Source organism: Varroa destructor, unplaced genomic scaffold, assembly GCF_002443255.2.
Source record: "Varroa destructor unplaced genomic scaffold, Vdes_3.0 BEIS01000002.1, whole genome shotgun sequence".
Classification (NCBI taxonomy): Eukaryota; Metazoa; Arthropoda; class Arachnida; order Mesostigmata; family Varroidae; genus Varroa; species Varroa destructor.
This window is the reverse complement of record NW_019211455.1, coordinates 11,540,960-11,566,397: the sequence shown is the minus strand read 5'-3', so window position 1 is coordinate 11,566,397 and position 25,438 is coordinate 11,540,960. Positions and strand designations below refer to the sequence as shown.

The 25,438-nt window shown below is 43.4% G+C and overlaps 1 protein-coding gene and 2 long non-coding RNA genes across 5 annotated transcripts in view; 2 read left to right on the top strand and 1 right to left on the bottom strand.

The window, feature by feature from the left end:
* Positions 1–14,758, top strand: part of Hers (Histone gene-specific Epigenetic Repressor in late S phase) — a 30,100-nt gene extending 15,342 nt beyond the window's left edge. For all 3 annotated transcript variants that reach the window (XM_022790529.2, XM_086979459.1, XM_086979460.1), the window contains 10 exons: positions 1,839–2,321; positions 2,532–2,785; positions 3,019–3,503; positions 3,939–4,644; positions 5,001–5,200; positions 5,428–5,651; positions 7,513–8,062; positions 9,176–9,581; positions 9,982–10,194; positions 10,616–14,758. In XM_022790529.2, the coding sequence (XP_022646264.2) occupies positions 1,965–2,321; positions 2,532–2,785; positions 3,019–3,503; positions 3,939–4,644; positions 5,001–5,200; positions 5,428–5,651; positions 7,513–8,062; positions 9,176–9,581; positions 9,982–10,194; positions 10,616–10,991 (3,771 nt within the window). In that variant the 5' untranslated portion in view covers positions 1,839–1,964 and the 3' untranslated portion in view covers positions 10,992–14,758. The remainder of the gene's footprint in view (positions 1–1,838; positions 2,322–2,531; positions 2,786–3,018; positions 3,504–3,938; positions 4,645–5,000; positions 5,201–5,427; positions 5,652–7,512; positions 8,063–9,175; positions 9,582–9,981; positions 10,195–10,615) is intronic.
* Positions 14,759–19,521: 4,763 nt separating this feature from the next.
* Positions 19,522–21,280, bottom strand: LOC147757376 (uncharacterized). The gene is made up of 3 exons (XR_015321364.1): positions 20,850–21,280; positions 20,375–20,455; positions 19,522–19,802 (listed from the first exon to the last, which is right to left on the bottom strand). It is a non-coding gene; the product is annotated as an uncharacterized LOC147757376 (long non-coding RNA).
* Positions 21,281–22,585: 1,305 nt separating this feature from the next.
* Positions 22,586–24,593, top strand: LOC147757375 (uncharacterized). Its single transcript, XR_015321602.1, has 3 exons — positions 22,586–22,894; positions 23,319–23,716; positions 23,864–24,593. It is a non-coding gene; the product is annotated as an uncharacterized LOC147757375 (long non-coding RNA).
* Positions 24,594–25,438: the final 845 nt, after the last annotated feature.

Genomic DNA, 25,438 nt, shown 5'->3' with positions numbered 1-25,438 from the left:
TGAGCTTTTTTGAGGTATAATCACAGCTTCTGTTATCCTTAACGACCCAACTTTCTTTTTCAAATCACCGCACCAGTAACAATCTGTCATGTTACGAATTGCCCAATGTTTTCGCTAATCGCTGGTAATTCTACAAATTGTCACTATTCTCTTCGGCTACTCTCTGAACATCAATTTGCAGTGGTAATTAAGCTATAATTTCTATCAGGCTCATCAGGTTCAATTACCATAAATAACTAAAAATCTTACGTAAATATTTACCTAATTTAGCCTGCTAATGGTTCAATAGCGTTTTAAGATGTCTGACTAATATATGTCAGTGTGAATATAACGATGGTGAGTTGATCGATCATTTCTCTCACGTGGCCTGAAATTAACTGGCAAGATAATTTAAATAGTACGAGGGCCGGACAGATCAAGGCAGGTTGCAAATTCGTGAGAACACACCAGTGGGAACGATAAACCATGTAGTGCAGGCTTTTCCATGTAAGCATGCCTGACGAATAAATAAGTTTGCAGCAATCCTAAAAATTGCCACAGCGTATTTCTCGGCGAGGAGCAGAGAACGTCGCGGTTGTGAAGCCTTATCTTCTTTTTGATTTTACGCAGCAATACAGTTGACGATTAGGGAAGTTAAGCTTAGGATGAACTTATTACTTCAATACCTGCTAAATACTGAATATTGTTTAAATAGATGGTGCCATGAAGTAAAAGTAAATTATGATCATTGACTATCTTCGTTCAGTGAGTATCGCTCAGAGGCTGACGTCCCAGGCCTCAGAGAATCCTTGCTTCCAGTCTTACAGGGCACATTCTATGCGGCCTGATGTTTACAGATTCGTCAATACAGAGTACTAAATAATTCAGCCGTCAAAAATATCCTACCCAACTAATGACAGTTTAATCAATACCTACTGCATTATTTCACCTTACCGCCGTTCCACAATTCATTCTCAAAAATCTTTTCTTTTTGGATGCCACGCTTGACGTTTCAATCAAACGTCAAGCGTGGCATTTAGTATTTCGTTTGATGAAAGCAGCTCGCTTTTATTTTAAAGCTACCTGATCGTTTGTCTGGTACACGTCCCGTCTGCAACACGAATCTGGCAGGGATCTTTGCAATTCTGGTAGGATATTTCTAAATAGCATATCCTATGGAAAGACAGAAAGGCTTATGAGAAACAGCCCAAATGTCATTTAATATCCGAGAGTGGTCCAGTCAAGCGATTTCGACGAGCTCATTTTTATTAGCGTGTTCTGTGGTAGCCCGCAGATACCGAATTATATTCAAACACTATCGCCTGAGTGGGCTGCTATGCTCTGTTTTTCAGGTGGGTATACCGAACGAAAGATATCTGTAAAATAATGAGATGTGGTTGTTTGAAGAAAGTGTTCAGAAATACTACAGAAAGGCTTGTCCTGTGGCTGATTCTTTAGCTATCTGTTGTACGATGCCTGTTACCTTTGCCAATCCGAAAACAGGAATTAGATTGAAGTTTAAAAATAATGAAATTAGACTGCAGAAAGCAAACTCGACAATGAATTAGGTAACGTGCCAATGTATGAGAATTCAAACTGTTTATTATCCATCTTGATACGCACGTTTGTTGAAGATAATATTTCAGGATCAGGTATTCGTTCAACGTTGTCCGAATTTAAAATAGATCGTTTATCCCGGGTTACTGTTACTTAAAACATTTTTGTCGTGTAGTTATTTTACAAGCCTAAATAATTACACGCATGCATATTCTATGTCGATTCAATATCGCTTAGACGTTCACACAGTTTATTGTTATTTTACTTAGAATGTCGTATTAATAACAACGTACATTTTTCAGCTGATGGCGACGAAGTTGGGCGGAGTTGTTGAGCGGCGAAATCGTTGAGGCGCCCGGTCCCTCTCTAGTCCGTTTGGGGGGACCTCAAGCCAGTTGGTGTGGGGTCGTCCCTAGGGACCAAGGCCGATGAAGGGTGGCCAAGACAGAGAGGAGGGTGCCGCGGGACCCGTGGCAAGCGGAGGCAGTCTTGATGGGGCTGGTAGCCAAGCAAAGATTAAGCCTGCCTCCAAGAAAAGAAAGAGCGAGGCCACTAAAGCTTCCTCGGCTGGTCCAGGAAGTCTCAAGAAGGCCAAGGAGTCAGCCAAAGATGCAGGCCAAACGAGTAACAGTAGGCTCGCTGGTGGAACCAAAAAAGCAGCGAAGGATAAGGAGGCCAGCGGTAAGGACAGAGATGGCGCTACTCCTAAGGCCAAAGAATCCAACAAGAAGAAGAAAGACACCTCAGCGACGCAACAGGGTCAACAGCAGGCACCGCAGACCAAGGTAGACTTCAAAGCATCTTCTCAGTGGCTTCTCTTTACCCTGATACATAGGATTCAAACGGTGAAGATGTGTACGGGATTACTGGCAGAGATTATTCTTTCAGCTTTAGCAACAAAATGTGACATTGCGTTGCAGCGATGATTATTTTTGATTTTAAGGTGTTGAAGCGCTTTAGCCGCGAGCCTTTTTTACTTTGCGTTTCGTTTTCAGTCAAAGGACAAGAAAAAAGTGGTGGGTGCTGGACCTGCAGGGGCGGCAAGCGCTAGCGACAAGAAAGTCAAAAAGACTTCAGAGTCCGTCAAAAAGAAGAAAACTGTAGCTAATGGTATGGCAATGAAAGAAGATAATAAACGACAACGCAAGGATAAGGACGAGTCGATCCCGAAAGAGGGGAACTCGGTGGGCAGTGCAGTCGCCTCAAACGGTTGGGGGTTTGGAACCGAGGTGCTTACGTGTTTGCCCAGGTAAGCCATACATTTCTTTCAGCAATTTCATTATTTCGGTCTGTTATAAAAAATATCTTGCGCCAGGGCAAATGATGTAGCTTGCACCAGCACGGCACTTGTGTTTAGCTTGCGGCATCACATATTTATACCTATCATTAATAAGCAGTATACAAATTTTATACCATCTTATTACTGCTCTAACGACTATCCAGTATTAACAATATCATATCAATTTCCCATCCTGTTATTAGGAGAGTGGCCAGCCTCAATGCGATGGCTAAAGTGCACATCATGTACGAAAACGAGACCAATCGTTCTACTTCACAGCATAGCTCGAACAACAATGCCAGCAGTAGCAGCAGCAGCAGCAGCAGCAGCAATCAGAATAACAGTAACAACAACAACAACAACGCTAATAATAATAATAATCATAACAATAATAATAACAACAGCGGCGGCAACAACAGTTCTACAGCTAACAGCAGCAGCAGCAGCAACAACAACAACAGTAGCAGTAACAACACTAACAATAACAACTTGGGTAGTAACTGTAGCAGCAATCTGAACACAGCGAGCTCGGCGACTGCGACTCACAGCTCTAACAGCAGCAGTGGAAACATTACAATTAACAATAGTAGTACTCAGAATATCGGCGGTAGCGGGGGCAGCAGCGGTCACACAATGGCTATCAACAGTAGCTCCAGCGGTGAGGTTGTCGCACCTCCACCATCGACAGGTGCGTTGTATGAGGGCCCCTGATTAGAGCCGACAAATCTGTATATATATATGAGTAGGTTTTATGAAATTTAGGTTGTAAGAACATGTATGAAGCGTTCGTAAACCGCATTACGTAGCATAATAGCCACATAATGAACCAGTGGGATAGCTTGATTTTCCTCTACACATGTCATAATGTTATCCAATAGTGTTGCGTATTTGAGGACGTCACTTTGTGCCGATTGTAGGTTATTGTGCTACTTGGATGCAGTGGTAATAATAGAATAAATAACTCTGCCAGCCACAAACTGCTGAGATCGACCATTATCATTCTTATTATAGAGTTCCAACAAATTATTAGCCATAAACAAATAACACTCATAAGCTCCGATCTGTTCTCTTAGTTTTCACGTTAAGCTAATCAACTATTTCTCTACTCAACGCAAATACCCAGGTTCGTCTCAGCCTACCACCGAGGTAGACACGGACTCCGACGTCACAATTGAGACGGTATCAACAAATAACGGGCATTCTAGCCCACGGGTAGACAAGATAATGATGGCAGTTGCAGTGCCTGGTCGTTGTCGGCGGATGGCATCGCTCAATGCGCAAGCCATCCTTGCAGCGAGTCTTTGTCACGACGAAAAGCGCCCACCGAAAAAGAAGGAACCGCCCCCAGCGCCTTTAACGCCGACAACTTTCGCGCCAGAGGCGCCCGCTGCGGCGACTCCAGCCGTATCGCCGCGAATGACCCCAGCTCCCGGCGCCGCAATGGGAACCCCTGGCACGGGGGGTGTCGTTAGTGGGCCAGCCGGTAGCGTGATTAAAATTGAGGACATCGAAGATGAAGAGAAGACGACCACGGTTGAAGAGGAGGAGATCGTTCAGATTGTGCAAACGACAAAGATAAGAAGACGCAAGATGAAGACGTCGAAAAGTCCGAGCGGAGGCCAGCCCAGCCCCCCGGCAACACCTCGTGCAGCAATCAAGACGAAGCCGTTGAAGAAGAGCGAGGTATTGGATGGTGATACCGATGATCTGCTTGAGTTGGCTGCGATGACCGGAGTCGTTGGCAAAGAGGAACGCGAACAGGATATCAAAGTCGCCCAAGATTCTTCGGCAACAGTCACCCAGGCACAGCAGGTTACAAGGACGTACACGTACGTAACTGCTCATAACAGTAGTGATGTTTTAGCTAAATAAAGCTTTTTAACGATTTTGTCATGCATTCATTGAACTATAATTGTACGCATATATAGCGAGGCACGTAAAGGATTTGACATCCTAGTTTTATATAGTTTATAAATTAGTCTGATGTAAAGACGCCGCTGTAGTCATACGTTATGCCAAGCCTTAATGATATCGAAAACAAGTCAACGAAAATGCCAGAGAGACGTTTCGGTACGATGCGTTTAGTTATTGAGATGAATCTATATGAAGCACGTATATGAAGGGCTACTATGTATGTCGATCCGACGGTCATTGTAAGCGAATCTTCACTTCTCTGCCGTCGTAGGTACACGGCTACAAGCACGGCATCTGGAGGTCTCACCGGTGTTCCAAGCGGAGTTACTCCCACTGCCTTGCCAGCCATCGTTCGACCGCCGTTGGTCATTAGTCAGGCCCAATCTCAACCCACAACGATTCCGTTACAGAATCAAGCGGCCTCATTTAGCTATGCGGCAACTGTAAATGCGCAAAACAGCAATCCTCAAGGTAAGCGAAATGGCCAAATTAAACAAAACGCAAAAGAATGAACTCGTTCACAAATTCATAAACACTGGTACGTCTCGCGATGCTGACATGGCATGCATCGATACAAGCGTCAGCTTTATGAAAAATATCGTAGAAAATGTATCGTATATATGTAATGAGGCTCATTAGCATCGATGCACTTTATCGATGTCAATTAAGTCTTTTTCTTTTGCGCATTTTTCCACCAGGAGGCCAAGCAGCTCAGATGCAGGGCGGCACCATGTACATGACTAACATGAACATGGCCAATGTTGCCGCTAGCATGGGCAATATGGCTACAGTTGCGGCTAATGTGACCAACATTACAAATCCTGGCAGCTATGCGACCATCGTCACAGCTCCACACTTCACAGTGCAACAACCCGTACAAGCATCGAGCACCCCGTTTGGCATACCAACAGCGTATTATCAGGTACGTACACACGGCCAGCAAGAAATTCTTGGCCTGATTCGTTTCTTGTAAAACAAGCTTAGTAGTTTAGGAAGTAAATGTATGCTGAAACAAAGTCGAGTACGTCGTCCTTGCTCGAAGAACTGGAAAATGTGTATTTTAAATCGTGGAGTGAATGACAATTACTACTTAAGGATTCTCAAAAATCGTTGTTGCGTCTCTACGATTCTGGCCAACGGCCAGCGACACGTGTGTCCGTAATGATTACTGTGTGGGCGGCCTTCCAGTCTGAATCGCGCAATCCTGCCGCCTTGAGCAGCTAGACTCTCTCGTCTTTCTTTTAAAAAAGAAAGACGAGTACAGGCAGCTACAATATGAATTCCGAGTTTGTAACTCGTAGGTGTCCCTCTACGCTGCAAAGGAACATTTTTCTAAACAAGTCCTACTTAATAATACACCGTGCTTCTATAAATCGCATGTTTTGCAAATATCGACACCGCGATCATCATAGAGCGTCATTGCAAACCCGCATAGGCATTATCATCGGTCCTATTGCCACTGCTGGCATTGTTACAGTTCGCCAGCATCCTATAATATCCCAGTGTTCTTAAGTAGAAATAGGCATTCCAGCTGTTTCCATCCATTGTTATTCAACCATGTTTCGTTTGGTGGTTTCATGGTGGCTCCACTCTCTGCGGTGCGACTGCATCAGTCGCTTCGCCGCTTGCGCGCTACTCGTGTACGCTTACTAACGACAGCACATGTTGAAGTTTTGACTGGCGACAGGGTTCTCTCAGTGTCGATTCTGTTGTGAACGTCAACTAGAGAGATCTGACCGCCGCCATCGCCTCACATTGAGAGCGTCGCTGGCCGGGTGGCTGGTGGAGTCGACAAAGCCAGCGTTTTCGGCAGCGTTGACTGCGATCGTGTTCCGGTGACCGAACGGCCAACAACGGCTTTTCGACGCTATGGCCAGTTGGTATTGCGGCTGGGGCCGTTTTACTGCTACTACTGTTGCTATCGCTAATTAGGTTGGACCTGTTGCTTACTGGATCGGCTGAATAGATGATGGCTTTACCATCGATTCGTCAGACGTTCGTTGCCATGAACCGCGAATGCTGTCACGACCAACGGATACAGGCACACATGGGCGAGCGAAACAGGCCGGGAAGGAGAGGAGGAGCCAGAAAGAAAAAGGCTGCGACCTACGAGGTGGAGAGTGATGGAATGGTACGATCATCGGCTAGAGACGCGCCGGTGTGGCGGGAGGGTGCAACGAGAGACCAAGAAAGCATTACGCGTTCCTGTTATTGCACATAAACGGCTGTCTGTGGCGAGAGGCCATTACGCAGCTTTTAAAACTTCTTAGTTGGAGAAGCAAACCAACTTGAACGAAATGGATATCAACGACGGAGTCTAGCGGAGAGGACGTCGATAGTCGTGTGAATATCAGTATTGAGACTGAGATAGCTGAACCAGACGAACATTACAGACCCACAACCGTATGGATGATGTCGTCACGATACAGACGGATGAGGGATACAGACGAATGAACTGAATCAGCGACTATATTCAAATGCTGCGGTTAGGCTGACCTAAGGACACGCTTTAGAAAAGCTATGTCATAATCACACTAATACTAGTAAACTGTGTATATGAGCCAGTTCTATGATGTTGATGATGATATGGTGAATCAATGTAAGGCGACAGTACGATACCAGACTCGACACCGGCCGATCTCATTCGAACGTCACCATTCTATAACAAACGGCACGATAGATAACATCACCAACGTCGTCTACTCTCTACAATAACAACTCTTGCTATCGTCACTGTTCTAAGTTACATATCCTTTCTCCGTGTGGCTTCTACTGTTGCGTAGGTCCAGCCGCTGATCCACAAGCCTATTGCGTTCCACCCGAACGGGGCGTACGTGGCAGGTGGTCAGAGCACAGGCGGCGTCGGAACTGTCGGCGGAGCAAACTCGGCGGCTGCAGCTGGCCAGACGAGGACACCTGCTCGCAGCATTGTTGTGCAGGTGCCCTCGACTAGGCAGCAACAACAGCAGCAGCAACAACAGCTAGCTCATAACAATAGCAGTGGCAAACCATCGTCGACAAGTGGCATACAGGTGGTGGTCAATAATACTAATAGCGGTGCGGGCGGGCCGAGCGGAGCCGTTGGCGGGACCGCGGTCAACTGCGGGAACAGTGGCCTCCTGAACACCAGCAGCAACAATAAAAACAATAATAGCAGCAATTGCAATAATAAACCGCAGCAACAGTCACAACAGCAGACACAACAACGGCCGACCAGTATCGCACAGCCAGCGACAGCAGGGCCTGCCGCAGCCGGTGCCGTTTCGGGGGGAATTCCGGTTCAACAACAACAGCAACAACAGCAAAAGCAGCAGCAGCAGCAACAACAGACGGGTAAGTTCTGGTTCACGGGTTCGTTCGTCGAAAGGGAAAGGCAGGTAGATAGAAAGTGGTATATTTCGATCGGACAATGGAAAAAGACATGGCAATAATGTCCATCATAGTGATATCTTAGCGTAGTCTTAAACCTGCCTGGAAAGGATGGCTAGATTTGCTCTTATCTACTTTATCTCTGAATCCGTAATAGATTAACTAGGAAGCAGGGCATTCGATATGGAGGCCGTTTTTAGTTTGTTATTTTGATCGAATCTAGAAAAAATGATAAAAAGAAAAAACATCGACATGAGGAGATCAAAGCGCTGGAATCAGAAGAGTAATTTCAGTCAAATCAAGATGGAACCATTTGACTTAGTGTTGTACTTGGACTTGTTTTTCGTGTCCAGATTAAATTGAATAGTTTTCGAGGTAACAAACTGTTTATTCAGATGGTCCCTGATTGCAAAGCAGTGTCTGGAACGTACGTGCAATAAGCAATGTATTGCTCAGAACCCAGATTTTTTTAAAAGCATTGATGGGATTAAAGGCTTTTAGCAGAACGTCGGCTGTGTTCGGTTTGACGTTAATGCAATGACTCGATTGGTTCGCTGATGGTTGATCGATGCATTTTCGTTATCCTTTTTCCCATAGCTGCCTTCAAATCAAGCAGTGTCGAAAAAAATACAAGTAAACTGTAACCCGCGTGATAGAACTGTGGTAGTTGTGCTTAATTAATTAGGATGGCCTCTAACTGTATTGAATGTCATGGCGCTCTATACGCGGTATATCTCTCGGATAGTTTCGACACCAGATTAGTATCCGTCTAGTTTCATCGTTTGCAAAATCGCGACTAATCACGGATCATCCGGATGCTTGTCTTATATGTTATCACTATATCAGCATGTGATGCTATTCTTCGTATTCAGTGAGCCCTTATGGTCAGTTTTGCATCCACATCATCGTTCTAGCTAGCTAGCGTTTTCCATTTTGGTCAACGTGTCACTTAGCGACTACTGTAATTTGACATGCTCCCCATGAAAACAAGTTGGCATAGACACATTCACACCTAAAATTTGCCACGCTTTTTCGAATGTCATAATTGCCTACTTTTACATTTGTTCTTCCTTGTAGGAGGTGTCACCGTGTTAAGGAACCCGGGCGGGCGCGGTGGCGTCGCGAACGGAGGTTATGGAAGTGGTGATGTGAGTAGTGCGGCCGGAGGCGCCTTAGGGGTTCGTGTGTCGATCGAAACAGCGGCGATCGCTTGTCCGCTTGCGGCAGGGGCTGTGGGCGCAATCGGTGGGGTAAACAGCGGGAAGCGTAAAATGCAGGGTGGTCCTTCGGGAGCGGCTGCTTCGGGGCTCGGTTCTGCAGTAGCAAAGTGTGAGCGAGTCGAGAAGGGAGACAATCAAGGCAGGGAAAAGAAAAGCGGACTTCTCACCGGGGGTATCAAGGTTGACGCCCCCATAAAAACCAACAGTCCTGGCAAGAGAAAGTATCATGGTTGGTCCACGCTGGGTGAACCCTTTCTTAAAAGGTGAGTAGTGATACGGCAATGGCCGATCACAAAAATCTCTCAATGAAATATTATCACTATCAGTAATAATAGCAGTAGAGTTAGTAACGAGCTGATTTAAACTTACCTGTATATGCATCTGGTCCAATTATATTTATACGGTTAGCTTAATCCGTACCACTATGCCGATCTTTGTCGCGAGATTACTGAGATAAATGAGAGTTTATAATACTTTTGCAAAACTAGCAACTGTTCGAACACCTTTCAAATACCTATGTATGTAAATTCTTAGTCAATGAAGAAGTTACATATACACTATTTAGCAATATTATGGTCTGGAATTGGCAGTTTATAGCCGTTTATTTAAATCGTTTATTTGTGCCACTACATTTACGTACCGCATATCGCCTTCGTACCGTAGGGTGTGTACAAGCAACGACCAGATGCACAACGCGCTTGTGCGTGTGTGCTTCCCGTTGATGCGACACTCAGAAGGTGACGAAGTACGGCCACGGGACTGTGTGTTACTGAAAAGCGGACCGCGTGTCATTGACCTGCCATTTGTCGCTAAAGTCGGATCGTTGTGGCAGACAACCGAAGGCGACTTAATGATCAGCTTGCTTTGGTATTACAGGTAGGTACATGAGAATGTTTTATAGAAATCTGCTTAGATCAGTGATATGTAATTTCATGTATTTATATTCTTGCGTGCTCCGTTAAGCACACAGCAATACACAGAAATGCTGGTTGTTTCGATAGTCTATAGGCAAAGAAAACTCGGTACCAAAGATGAACGACCGATAAACACTATCAGCGATAATATCATCATCTTGCTAACACTGGCAAATTTTATCACGTTGCCGAATCCCATTTGTGAGTTCAATTGATTACCTAAATGTATTGAGCTTTACTTGTGGTGCTGCCCTTGAGCTTTGCTTCAGATGGCTGGTTCCTCTCTGCGTGAGACGGTATGCATGTCTTAGAACTTAGACTATTTCACCGCTCTTTAAGTTTTGGTTGAGGAGTGGCTAACTGATGTTGTGTTGACTCTTCAGACCCGAACACACGGAGCAGGGACGTCGCTCCAACCATATGGAAGACGAGATATTTGCGTCTAAGCACTGCGACTTCAACTCCGTCGCCTGTATCGAGGACAAGTGTTACGTGCTCACGTTTGCGGAGTACTGTCGCTACCGAGCGAAGGTTAAGCAGCTGGAAGAGGGTGTACGCTCCAGAGTAGCCGCGATCGTGCCACCCCTGGCGCCGACGCCGCGTCAGGCAAGGCTCCCTGATCCTGGAAGGGTGTCTGCCGATCTGGTTTTCTTCTGTCGAAAAGTCTACGACTACCGGCAGAAGCGAATACTGAAAAATCCCACCGTGCAGATTATCGCTAAGGATCCCAACGGCGTAGGAGGCGAGGGAAACGCATAATAAAGACACCAATGAAATGAAGGTTTAAACAGAGGAATGCTAAAGTGAAAGAATCAGGTTTATCAAATGATACTAACGTGAGGGAACAGCAAGAACTGGTGTTGGGCTAGTAACCTTCGTATAACTTACCACTATTATTATTGTGATTATTATCGGCCGCTTGCTGATGTGTTATTACATGGCGATGTGTCGCTATTCCAAAGGGCTTAAATACAGCATTGATTACTATTGACGGTAGGTCTACGACACGAGGACGACGGTTCGCCGCCTTGGGTTGGTGCTGTGCCTAAACTGCCAGGGCACACGCAAGGCCGATACCGGGACTATGGACGATAGTGGATTATGGATGAATAATAATAGAACTGCTACGACGATTCTATATATATAGAATATCGTTCCGTGAAACACCTACTATTTATGGTAATGTAGAGGTGATATGTCAGGAGGAATACAATTACCTTCGACTTGTAGATAAAAACTAGGGTCTTTAACGGATATGCGGCATATCTCGTTCTGGCCGGCGGGACACTTATCTTTCTCATAATGAAAGACAAACGGGGAAAAAGGTCAAGACTTTAAAAACAGAAGAAAAACGAAAAGAGAGAAGAAGAAATCCAGACTAACTTGATACACTACCTAAACAAATGGAGCACGAGAGACGGCTGCCTTGCGCTTTGCGATCGCTATGCGCGCGTCTGAGCATGCGCGGGAATCGCGGTGCATTTCCTGTATAGAGTAACGTACCCGAAATAGAGAGCAAATTGTAGAAAAACGGTAAGAACGAGAAACAGATCGAGCGAAAGAGAGAAAAGTAACTTAATATTACCTAAGGTATATATAAAAAATAAAGACATTGGGGAATGCAACATAAGTATGTAGCAGAAAGGATCACGCACGCGCTCACACAGACACATACATAAAACAAACAGACATAGCATTATTAGCACATAACTAATAGGTCAGACGTATGTGTAAACCGAATATTTTCGGACGAATTTCTCCATTTGATTCCATCAAGACAACGACAGCTAGCAAGGTCGCTCTCGACAGCCCTGTATTTTTTTCGACGCTTAGTGAAAACGTAACATCAGATGGTTGCCTACCAGATGGCGTTCGCAATGGCCATAACAAATTAGATACGTACATACATATGCGATTGCTTTTAACCGGGTCGCACATCAACGAACGAGTCGTCGTATTTTGTGACGAAATGAAAAAACTTTTTTGGCCTTAACTGGAATGGTTAGCAGGACTGATTGAGCTAATTTTCCGTTACCTTCTAGTTAATAGGTTTGCTTTTTTAATTCGTTTCGGCAGAATCAAACTGCGCATACATGGGTGTATTATGTACTCGATATTGTTCGCCGATTGATCAACGTCAGGGCTTATTGAGTCACTCATTATTGACGCCTTCGTCCATGATTGTTTGTCTATTTGTTGGAGTATTTATGTGGCCGGCTGCTGGCCACATGCATCGAGACTAAATTACCGAGTACACGCAAACGTACATATATCGCACAGTATAGATCATATGTTCTTTGAAAAGGTCTGCATAGAAGACGAGCATGCGGGGCTTGTGAGGACGGGGACGCAATAGTACAGTGGTAGGTAATAAGTTGTCCTTAAGCGAAAGCACCATTATGTAACACTGATGGTGATCTGTTCTAGAAAGCGCGTACGCTCGAGCAGAAGACACGCCTGTACAAGACCTTCCTGCTACTAATCCGATACCAAGAAGCTGGCAGTTACGCTGCTATCTCTTCCGCTAACGGGGGAGAAAGAGGAAGATGTATGTATATTTAGGGCAGATAGAAAACTAAGAAGAGGTAATGTAATTAAAATATTTATCATTATTGTTTAGTATTAGCAGAATTACTATAATGTACGAGTGATGTATTTATTGCTAAGCCACTATCACGGCAACGGTAACGACTGAACTGAACAATCACACGAGGCGTTCACGCGTTTATTAGGCAACCGACTGTAGCAAATGTCTCCGTCTGCATCGCATAACGCACACACATAGTACCCGCATATAAAGGGAGGTATTGAGGTTCTCGGCCGAGGAAGATCTGGGGACATTTCCGTTTCGTGTCATATTCTATGTAGCCCGTGTGAAACTGTGCTCCCTAATCGAATGTAGAGGTTGGGCTCAGGTTTGGGCGGCATCAGCAGACAGCACGAAAGAAACAATGGCAAAATTCCAACGAAGACGTAACGGCCAATAGCCTTTAAAGCAGCTAAACGCAGCGTACGCACTGAAACGCGCAAACCTCAACGATGAAGTACTAACGTGTACGTATAATAATGTGAGCTGTCAATCAATAGTAAATTGATTGCATTTTCAAATCGTCGAACCGCGGTGCTTTTTCAAGGGTTACGATAAACCGAGCGACAAGGCGCGCTCCTCTACATCTGGCGTAGGGTACACAGGAAACATGCAGTGCGGATAGGGTGCACCAGAACTAACAGCAGAGCCCATTGTGATACGTCACCGTAATAAGACTGTTTTCCCTTTGTCAAATTAAGCTTCGATTTGTGACCAACAGGCTGGAGACTGGACAAGAAGTCATTAAGAAAAAACGAGAAACATATAGAATAACCGTAGTAAAGTATACAAAATTACGCCAATAAAAGCCCGTGCAGACATCTTCCACGAAAAAGTACTTGTTTACACAGTAAACAATTAACGAGACATTATTGCCTTGCTCACGAAGGACACCAAGTCTGTTAATATCATTATCGCTGTAACCCTTATAATTATGTCGTGTAATTATTACCCTATGAAAAAATATTAGCAAACAAAAACAGTGGGACAGGGTGGATATGTGCGTGTCTGCGAAAGCACGTAAATGAAAATAGACTCGAGTACCTATGGAATGAATTGTCTGTGCGAGCCTTTCGCTCTACTGTTATTCATCGGCAAATCCGAGAGGGACGTTAGAAAAAGCACGACCTAACACTTGACGACAAAGCAACAAAGACAAATCAAAAGCTAAACAGACGTTTTTAGGATTTATATAGAGGAAGTGGACTGGAAACTGCGTGGACAGAAAGCAATTTCTCTGTCGACTATACAGTGATGATCATTGATGTAACATACTATGGTATATATAACGAAAAGGTATTCAATGACATCAGTATGAAGCTCCTGCGAAGAACTGGTGCGGTAAGTTGGCTATTCGTCGAACAGATGATATCGATGCACAGAGATTTAATATATGGTGTAGGTGAAGAGAGATGGTACGGAGAAAACAATGAATACGTAGCAAAGCACAAAAACGTAGGCCTTGGAAGCAATACGGTAAGCGTTCGGCTGAACGGGCTATTGTTAGCGTACGCGATATAGTACTGGGAGACAAATGGACGCCAAAAACCATAATCATGACAAGCGTGCAGAGGTAAGCGAAAACGAAGAGACATTCCCGGACGATCACGGGCAGATAGATAATAACTGTAACATAGTTTGGTTATGGGCTCGCAACGTGGCCAACGCTACATTGTGACCAAAATCCCTCGAGAAATTGACAACGAGGAAAACGAGAAATGATTGAAAATGTGTATTGCACCTCCACAGTCTGACTGAAGCCTCCGCGTGTGCATCATACATAGAGGGTAAATGTAGACACGTATTGATAGATTAATCTATATATAAAAACCGAGGAAGACAAAAAATCTAGGTTGATAAAAAGAAAAATCCATGTACATAAATGTAATTGTAAATATATTTAATATAAGAAAAAATATAGACTGTAATTTGATCAAAACGCTAGCGAATTGTTTCTAGGTACATATGGAAAAAAAATATCGAAGCACCAATGTTATGCGTACTGCACCCTAGTTTCAGCCTTAGTAAGTGAATCCGTCGTTCAGATATAGTGTATATAGTCTCTGTTATTCGAACGTGCTCTTTTCTGTCACATGTAAAATTCGCGGAACTCACTCGGTGAGGCGTTCACCTGATGCTGTCGCGGATTCAGATGCCGCGTCAGCACCTACCTACATCTTGCTTTATCTGTCAACAGTGCCTTAGAAAGCGTGACTTAAGAAGCACAATAAATATATATATATATATATATATATGTACGCAAATTTTCAGTAGTTACAAAAATGCTTCTCTCTAGCCTTGTCGCTAGCGAACCAGCAGTGAACACTTATCGTCGAGAGAAACCGTGTAAACATCGATGTACGTGAGCGAAGAGGGTATAGAAATTAAAAAAAAAAAAAACGAAAATGGCTAAAGGTGCTGACTTTATTCGCCCAATTTTCTAGTTACCGACTTGAACTTAATTCTTTTTTTATCATGTTTCACGTTGAGCAGCACAAAATCATACACACCGATTGCACGTAGCAGTAGTGAAGCATGAACAGACTCACTTGAAACCTGAATAACGTTCTGACCTGTGAAGGTGATAACAATCACTTTTACAATTACATTTACTACACATAGTAATGTGCGCCTGTGATTGCGAGGTACTGTGTTGTAACGAAGGTCGAGCAGTTAATCATTGGGGAAGATCAATCAATCCGATGCTCATCAAGCCGCGTTCGTAAGGCTTAAGTTGTTGGTTTTTTTTGTGGGATATATAGGAATTAATATATTAGCGGGTTAGTATTTGAATGATATAAATATGAAATCTTTGAACGAATCCAAAAGAAATCACCTATTACTGCAATGAGCTTATTTTTACTACAACAGAACATTAATTCGCACTTTGCGACTACCGTCTACTTGCTGATCTCACCTACCCGTTTGTGCTAGTCGAGTAATAACGCTATCCTTTTTGCGGCCTAGTTTGTGCCTCCCTCTTTCCCTTCAGACTCCGGCGTCCTTTTTTAGCCATTTCCATCACAGTCAGCATCACTCGCTCCGTTTTGACCCGTAGCATTAGTTCACGGCACTGATTTTATCGTACCTGCTTACGTTTAAGTCCATCTTTGCAGTTCTCACTGCTGCACAAGCGACCCACTGCAACAACCCAACCCGCAAAAAGTCACTCTAACTTTAACAAATTTTTTAACTTAATTTAACAAATCTAGCCAGCTACTATCCATTACTTGAATCCCAGTGCTGCTGGTCAGTTCCGCCAGTGAACATGCAGCCATAGTCGCTACTGATGCCAGCAGCATCATCGGTGATCATAGAGAGTCAGGGGATCCGGCAACGCTGCGGCCCCCCTGACCAGTGCACACATTGCAACGGTAACTAGGCGGTGGTAAAATAACAGAAGACGTGTGCAGCATCGGAGCGCAAAAGTCCGGCATCTGTCACTGAAGCATTGCTAAAAGGGGGTAAAAGAAGGAAAGAGGGACAGCTTATCAGTACAACGATATGTTGATCTTATATGAGTCGCAACTGGGAGAATTATACACAACAGGGCTACTGATAATGGTGCTCTAGCATTAAATTGTTGAATCGTATCGTCGAACTTGGTGGTAGCTGTCTGTCAGCCTGCGCCAGTGTTTGCGATCGTCCCAAATGGCGATAGACTGCTCAGAAAATCCGATCCCAAGGCTAAGACGAGTCTTGCCAAAATACTGAACGCCGTCAAATCCAGATAGAATGAATTAACAACGAGACCGGGCACAGCATCACAGCAGTCACGGTAACTGCTGCTGCTGCTGCTACGGCAGGTACAACAATAACAGAATAAATCGGCTGCGATTATGTTACCTGAAGAGGTTTCATCTGTTTCACCCAATTCTTTCCGTTTCAGTTGGAAATCTCAGTACAATCATTATTATCAGCGGGCCGAGTGGCGTTATCGGTGTTATTGCCTTTGTTACCACCATTTTTATACTCTTTCGGGCATGTATACAGCATATTAGATAATGTTAATGCTAGGAAATATCAAATGGTGATTTCATATTTGGTGTGTATATATATATATATATATATATATATATATATATATAGCATGTTCTTGATAAATTCAAACAGAATTCATATCGTTTGCTTTTAAACTGCACCGAGTAGGAAACAGATTGGATAAAATGATTTGCGAATGCCGCCAGGGGCATTCCTTGCGGATTGCCTTATGCGATGTAGCCACGTTCGCCTTGATCGGGGCTTCACTTCGTGTTTACAAGTGATTTTACAAAAGTTCTCTTTATAAATTCAGGAGTAACTTTTCACTAGCAGTCATCGGTAACACGGTATAAATGTTTGCTGTTTAACGACACTTGTCGAAAGAATCCGAATCGATTTTTTTTATATTTTGGATAAATCTAGATGCTAAAAGGCGCTGAAGACGACCCAATTGTCTGTACGCCCACTTTCGACTCTGATCATCAGAAGCGTCTTTTATTCGTAATTAACTTTACTCAATCTGATTTTCCGCTAAGTCTCGTTGGAGATCGCATGGCCGCAGCAGCGCAGCCTGTCACCTTCTAACAGTCAAGGAACAAAAGATTAGACAACTAACGGTCGTCATTTAATATCCTTGTTTTGTTTTAGAGAAAACAGGGGGTCTTGTATTGCAGACGACATCTATGAATGCTCACCCATATTTAGCACGAAAACTCCGCATGTATATTGGCGGAAGTGCGCACTACGGTTGTGCACGGTAATAGACTGAAGGATGTTTAAAACAATAAACGCCGGCTTGCCGAAATAGTATTGGTCATTTTAACCAAGCCAAGATGACTATTTTCATATTTACGCGCCATTTTGATCGATGACGTTCTCCTATTTTCCTGACAACGTTATAATTCCATCATTCTAGAGCTCGGGTTATTTTCTGGGTGCATAATCACGACAAGCGAATCTCGCGCTTCTCCATTGAAGCTGTCGGCTAGTTAAAAAAGAAAGTATGTGCTCCGCCATTGTCACAACGGAAGATGACGCTTTTTTTTTTGTTTACTAGCTCTAGTCGATCCTCTTCAGTCGCTCGTTAGTTGTTGAGAGCAGAGGTCTGAACCACTCGTCTCGCCAGGAGCTAGCAACTCATCACGCACAATTCCTTTTCAGTCCCATCAAACAGATAGCGTCACCTTTGGCATAATGTACCTTCGCCACAAATTATGGAGAAGTGTCTTGATTTTGTTGGATCTCGGCGAAGTTTCGCAAGTGGAAATCTAATCCAGCAAATGTCGTTGCTTCAATTCATGTAGCAGTCAAATATCGCGGGTTTCTTTTCAGCCATTTCCCTCAAATGCTTCGTAACATCGTGGCGGCAGATACTTTGCTAATTATGGATATTCGCACGCCGGGTGTAATGAAGTTACGCAATAGCTTTACCGATTTTTTCGGTAGTTGATCACCCATCTCTCCCACCGATATTTTAGAAGCGAAATCGACCATTTGCTATAATAAAGCGTCTTGATTAAAAGCAGGACATATTTCTATAGGGCTGTGTAGCACGTACGTCTTAATGTAATCAAATTGTAAAATATAGCAGATTTTTTGCACAGGTCTCACTCGTCTTCAAAGCGTCCTGTTTTAAGTCCGCATGAATTTTGGCTTATCTACTACTGGCAAATGATTCGATTCGACGCGGCCTATACTACCTGGCATATGTAACTTACCGCTATCTAGGTAGAAAAATGGTCAGAACCTTTAGGACAATCCGGTATGTTAGTATTATGGAAGAAATCCTCGTATGGGATAATCCGACGGCCATAAATTGACCCACCATTGGAATAGTTTCTGTGCTCCTTATTCCTATCTAACCTAGTCCATGCTTCAAGCAAAACTGTTTTTTGGACGAACGGTCCGCATACACGAATAGGGACGGCTCGGGACGGGAGATAAGGCTGCGAACGTAAGCTAAGGTCCAATAGGATTCTAAAAATAGAAGCTGATTTGTGGTCTCTTTTTTTAATCCCAATAAAAATAACCCAATAAAACCCCAATAAAAACATATACACCTGTGAGTATGTTTGTTGAATGACGAATTGAATAACTTTTGTTTGTACGTGGATCAAAATAGAAATTAACAAAGCTAACAGGCCAACGATAAAGATGATTGCATGATGACGTTCGTGTATGGGAATACCTCTCTCCTTGGGTCAGCGGTGTAAAACGCCCTGTTGTAGACCCGAAATTACAAAACATATCATGTGCCCTTTTTATCTATTTTTCATACTAAAATACAAAACTCGATGAAGTTGATTTTGGCAGACGATGTGTCTCAACTTCGCTCCAAAGTGTTTTCTTTGCAAGATAAGTCATACGTTTCACCGCCTCTACAAAATAAACTCGAAGCATTGAGACCTTTTTTTTTGTTTTTTGCTCTGTATATTCCGGCATCTTTGCTATCTAATCGATGGCAGATGAAAAAAATTCCAAAACAAGAAAGGCGACAAATCGCACCGAGCCCATTGTACCATATAGTTACGCTTCCTCTTTGACACACAGGATGTTTCGAAACTGCAATCTATTGTTCGACGGCTGATAGAGGTTGGTGCGCAAGGCGCTGCTTCTACGGTGAGGTTACGGGCTGATACTTCTACGGGAGATTCAATTTATAACTAAAAAGTGACTCGGCAAATATAACTTCAAAAAACACATAGTTATGTGAAAAATACTGCCTCGATCGTCAAAACTACTTTACGCTTGTAAAAGCGAATTTAATCATTGAAATCAATTAAAGATAGCATGTCAAACAAGGTAGAAGTTTTATTCAACACATTTGTCCTTCAACGTTGAAGTGGAAGTATACGAAACGTCTAATTATGGCAGAATACCTTAGTTTATACACGTACTGCTTTGATTCAAATTTCCCACCTTGCACTACCCAAGCTCCAAAGTGTTTAAACACGATCTAGTTGCGGAAGATGCTAGTGAATCCTGTTTGGTACACGTGATACCTATAAATTAATAGAAATCACACATGTTCTTGAGGATACGGGGCATTTCCTATTGTATCCTAATTATCGAACCTAAAGGGAAGGGTCCGGCTGAGAAAGATGGATCAATTCTGCACGACTATTGCGGTAAATATGAGGAAAAAGTCTTATATACGAGCTTCTTAATTCTTTATCAATCTTTTCCAGAATTCTTTCCACTGAGGTAGACTTCGTCGGTTGGAAATACGCGTTATCTTTAAAGAGTGGCAATAGTTTTCATTTGTCAATGTAGAGCGTGTATCCTGGCTTGCGGTCGCTATGTCAAGCATTAACTGTGGCATCAACAGATTATTTAGCTAACAAGTTAACTACTTACCCAGTTCTACAATTAAAAAAATTACGGTATTACGCTTTACAAATGAAGCTTGTTTCAGCGTTTCGATAGGCCGTGGCCTATCGAACCTCGGCTTTTCAAAGCTCCGTTCGATTTTTACTTAAGTTCCACTGAGCTTAATGATAAATTAACAATTATTTCGCTTATTAATACCAGTAATATTAGCTAAAAAGAAATGGGCATCAAAGGAAAAACACACCTTCCTATGCGCATAACGGCCTCACTCTCTCAATCAATAGGACTTCTCGAACAATTGCGTATTTCACGCCATTTGTTGCACCTTAAATGGCAAAATAGACATATAAAATATTGACGCGTCATCGTTCCATAGGGCAAGTGTTGTGCTCACTGAGCTCTACGATCTATTCGAAGATTGATTCCAATTTCTCAGTTATCCTGTATGGCACATCAATCATCGTCTGCACAACAAATGTAGCAACAGAGAGTTTTAATCGATCCTTTGAAATCATTCTCAATCTCGTAGTTCGTATAAAATCTACTCTATAACATATATATTGATACACATTAAAAACCCTTTCTCTATTCACATCCTCGTTCGCCGAAACTTCTCATCTTCCTCAAGGATTTATACTACCTCTTTTATTTCATATTTAACTCCAGACCCACTGATACTCAGTCTTGACAAACACATATCGTACAATTATGATAAGTACCGTACGACTGGGGTAGTATGCATTACAAGACTGGCCACTTAGCGCCGCCTTCATTCTTCCGATGAAGGAATGATCGTACGTGCTGCACGCACACACCGATACATGATTATACCTCGCAGTACATTTCCTATTATTCCGATGCGGGTCTTCCGTGGTTCTAGTGGTTAAAGCGCAGTTTCTAATTGGTGATGAACTAGAATATCACTGCCGCGCCGTGGCAAGAGTGACGCCATCAGCAGCGCGTTCAATCACGCAGACGCAGCATTGCCTTGCTAACTGCTAGTTGGAGTGGTTAAGGCGCTGTGCGATATCACTCGCCCATACCCGCCGGTTTGACCCTTTCGTTTACGGACCAATAAGGGAATGGTACGCGAACTAGAAATTATGCTGGCTTCTGCTCATTAGACTAGCCAAAACAGACTGTTGACGAACGGGTGCAGCCACCGCTTAGACCGCACAGAGCTCCACATATTCCCAGGAGTGTATATGGCATATAGCGGAATCGCGGCCATATAACACGTGAATCATATTTGAATATGAACGATTGTAAACTTTGTGCTATATTAAACCGAAGTATGGAATATACCCTTGTACTAGAGGTATGATCTTTGTCGTTAGTTAGGTATTGTAAGATATGTGACATTTTGTCATAGTCTGCAACATCGGTGGGACGGCGCACCGGTTAAGGTGCTATGGTTTCGATTCCAGCCGAAACCGTTTAATGCAGTCTCCAACATAGAAAATGTTTACCTTACGTTAGATTATGAGAAGTGGCCTATTTTTAGTGGGAAATGAGCGTGTAATAATTTCCATAGCGAGACTGCGTTGAAGCTATAGAACCTAGGATTACACTGTATATATATGGTTCAGTCACCAGCGTATTGAAGGGGCTTTCGAAGAAGCTGCACCCAGAACACTTCCTACACAAACTTATAGAACTAGAAATTGAGCAGTGATGCAAGCCGATGGCAAGAGACACTCGCGGACCCTCAAAGGATCGTTACCGCAGAACGGCGGGATTCGGTCACACGTGCAAAAAGTTAGATCATAGCTCGAAATTCTTTGACGGTGATATCAAATAGAACCGAACTCAGCATATACTACCTTACCATAAGTAGTTCTTATTACAAACCTCGAAACCTGGCTCAATGAGCTACGTTTAGTGTTTACTATTCAGAATACGAGGTTCTAGCTTTTACAGCTTACCTTGATAATCTAGTTTTTTCTTCGACTCCACATAACGACGTATCAAAGAAATTACATCATAGACCAGTGGAGCACATAAGAGCACATAGGGCCGTGGATAGAGTCACCGAGTTGTTTACCTTCACAGTAACAACTGAGTGAAGGTTTGTCCGTACATTACATTACTATAATGATCTATTAATACAATTTGTTTGTTTTTAACAAGTCCAATAGTATTCTGAATGCATATATGTTAACTGTGGCCTGTTTCTATCCTCAACGTCTATCAAAAAGTATTAGTCTGTAGCCTAGGTATCCAACATTAGAGGTGAGGTACCTGTGACATTACAATCAAGCCACAATGTTACAGGCAGTTTTCCCCAATAGGGTCTGGTTGTGCTTTTGCTCCACAGGAAGAACTTTTCTTTTAAGTCGACTTGTATTTCGACCGTCTTTGCTGGTAGGCAGGACATTGATCCTTGTCTTCTCGACGGCGAGCCTTTGTCGTTGCACGACGGTACGCATAGGACACTCGCAGAAAGATATCTGCGTTCTCTTAGTCACTCATCTCCGGTTATTTGTAGACAGAGTGCATTTTCCTGGAAGTTACACCCTAGTTCAAATAACGTCGCCCATTAAATATATGACTGCTCACATACCAAAAGGTAAGAAGCCAGGACAAGATTCGGGTAGCCCAAAGTTGAATCTGTAACAAACGCAGACGGCGCGGTTGCACTGGGATATCGATGCTGATGATGCTTTAGCGTCGAGTGATAGTTACGCACTATAAATAAGGAATAGTTCCGCTTTCACGGAAATGGTCGAGCACACGTTCGGACTATTAGTTCCTTTATTAACAGGTGAGTCCTAGGCGTTGCGTTAAGAGTTACACAGTTTTCCTACAGGTTCGAAACCTGATGTACTATCGCTAAGTGCAATTTCAATGTCCGATCGTGAAAATGCTAGTCTGAAATCTACTTTTAACATATTTGATTTGTGTGAAGGTTAAGCTACTTGACTTTTGAATGCACGATGCAATGCACGAGTCGGCCTAACTCTAGTTTTCAGTAAACTTAGAGGGATGGGGCGACAGTACAAAATGCTAGTGAATCAACAATATCAGTATGCTTACAAAAATTCATTATGACACAGCAAACTCAGCGTACCTAGGCGAATTTAGTGCGCGCTAAAAATGTTTGCTACGTTTAATTAGTCGAAGTGAAGCCAAAATTATCTGTTGTATCACAAACTGAGGTACCTCCTGACAGAGACAAAATCCTCCAGTTTTCTAGGAGGTCCGGATCCCAATTCCTTCGAACACAGACGCGAAACCAAGATTTCGGTCGGAACCGCTATTCTCCAATAGATCTTAAAGAACGACAATCTTTCTGGATGCATGAGACTGGTTTGCTGTCCGGGGATCGACTCGTCATGCTAGCTACCCTATTCAATGCTATTTCGTCATCGGCAACCAACTATTCTTGGGTCGTGCAATGAACCCTGCTCTGCGTTCGATGCCGTATGCCTCAGTCGAAAACTTACAAGGTAAACGACCTATTTCTTGCCCGTTGTTAACCATCGAAAAGGCACATGCTCGGTGTGCCCTTCACCTCAATGCTAATACAGCCACATCACGTTGCCGTTATCACATCGCGCATCGAGAACTAAAAGCCAGCTGCTTGGTACGTATTTCTTCTAGTACTGATTCCACCATCCCCAACCGGACTAGTGGCCTTTGGCCATTTCGAACTCAGAGAATTTCGTTTGTCTTATTCTAGGAGCTATATTCCTTTCTTATTCTACTCTTTTGTTCTGGTTGTGTTTCCCAGCTAACTCTGCCTATTACAAGCTTGCCACGATTAGATTTGGGTGTAGCCGGTGGCGCATATCTACTCCAAGTAGGACTCTTCCTATTCGTATCGTATCCTTTCAATAGCGGGTGTTTAGTGTTTCGTGTACGCGCCTACTGGTAATATCTCGGCTTCGGAATCTACCAGAAACCGGACGATCGACCTGACGGAGCGGAGGCCCAGTTCTTCGGATAGAGCCGGTGCATATATGTGTTCATGTGCAGCTCTATGTGCGAGCGCGATTCAGCTCGATGGAGGTGTCCGCCGAGTTGTTCCTCTACGGACGCTCCATGTTGTGCGTATTTCCCGGCCGGCGTTAAAAACCGAGTCACTGGCCCGCCAATGACTGTACTACTATTACTGCTTCTATTGCCGCCGCTGGTTGAGCACTCAAAAGGTGGCCAAATAGATACAAGTGAGCGTTGAGCGGTTTAACTAAGGGTAATGTTGTTTTTAGTTGTAGGTCAACGACCCAAAACAACGTGGACCCCAATGTAGGTTAACCACCCAAAACAACCGACGAAGGTTAAGGCGAAGTTGTCCGTGCTACTCGTCGTTCGTCAACATGTCCTGTTTCGTTATTCTACCGAAAGCAGCGCCAGCCTCTGTCCAGTATCACAGTATCAACAGTGCGGAATTGGGAAATGATCACATCAGCGATGTATTGCACACACAAAAATGTGCGTCAACGGTTTTCAGGACAAGTAAAACGCATTTACGAATAGCACAATTGCTCTATGGAAAATCCTATTTCAAGAATGCTGCAGTCAGGTAGCTATACTTCAATAAAGGATTATTTTAGAAGTTGATCAGGGCATCTGTATGATGTCTCCTTCAGCTAAGCCATGCCCAAAGATTGGTATCGTGTAAATCACGAAAAACCGCGGATATCGGTCGTTCAAACTCGGCACTAGCTATCTTGCCATAAAACCCTTAGTCAAAATTGCTAAATACAACTGTGAATTGTAGAATACGATACATGATAAAGTCCTAGCTTTGTTATCACATCTTTGAGAAATGTAAACATCAATTTCTATCAGTTGAGGAAATGCCCTCGGAAGAGTTTGCATAGTTCTTAACTTAAAACTTGGTCATCAAACTGAGCAGTTTTGACAAAGTCGTTGATATGATCGGATGCAGATTATAACTAGTTAATAATGATATAATTTCGTTTCAGCAGAAAACAAAAGCCAGATTCATGTGTCCACTGATGAAGCCGTATATCGAAAGGGCTGTGGGTACTAGAAAAATGTGAGCTCCCCATATAAAGTAACTGTCGACAATCCGCTTTAGCTATATGTATCAATATTTGTAAACTCTTAAATTAGATTCAACCGAGAACGCGGACAACAGAGGACCCTTACAGCAGGCTTACAGGCACAAGCCTGCTTGGCCTTTACGTTAAGCCGGTTAATTTGGATATGTGGTCGCCGCGTTGCTTCGATAGGCCTGATCCACCGTCACCGTTGAGATTGCGCAATCTCGCATCGTTTAGCTTCGAGCAGTGAAGCGCCGTATACGCTTGGCTGAATCGAACCATAAGGCAGTTGGCGA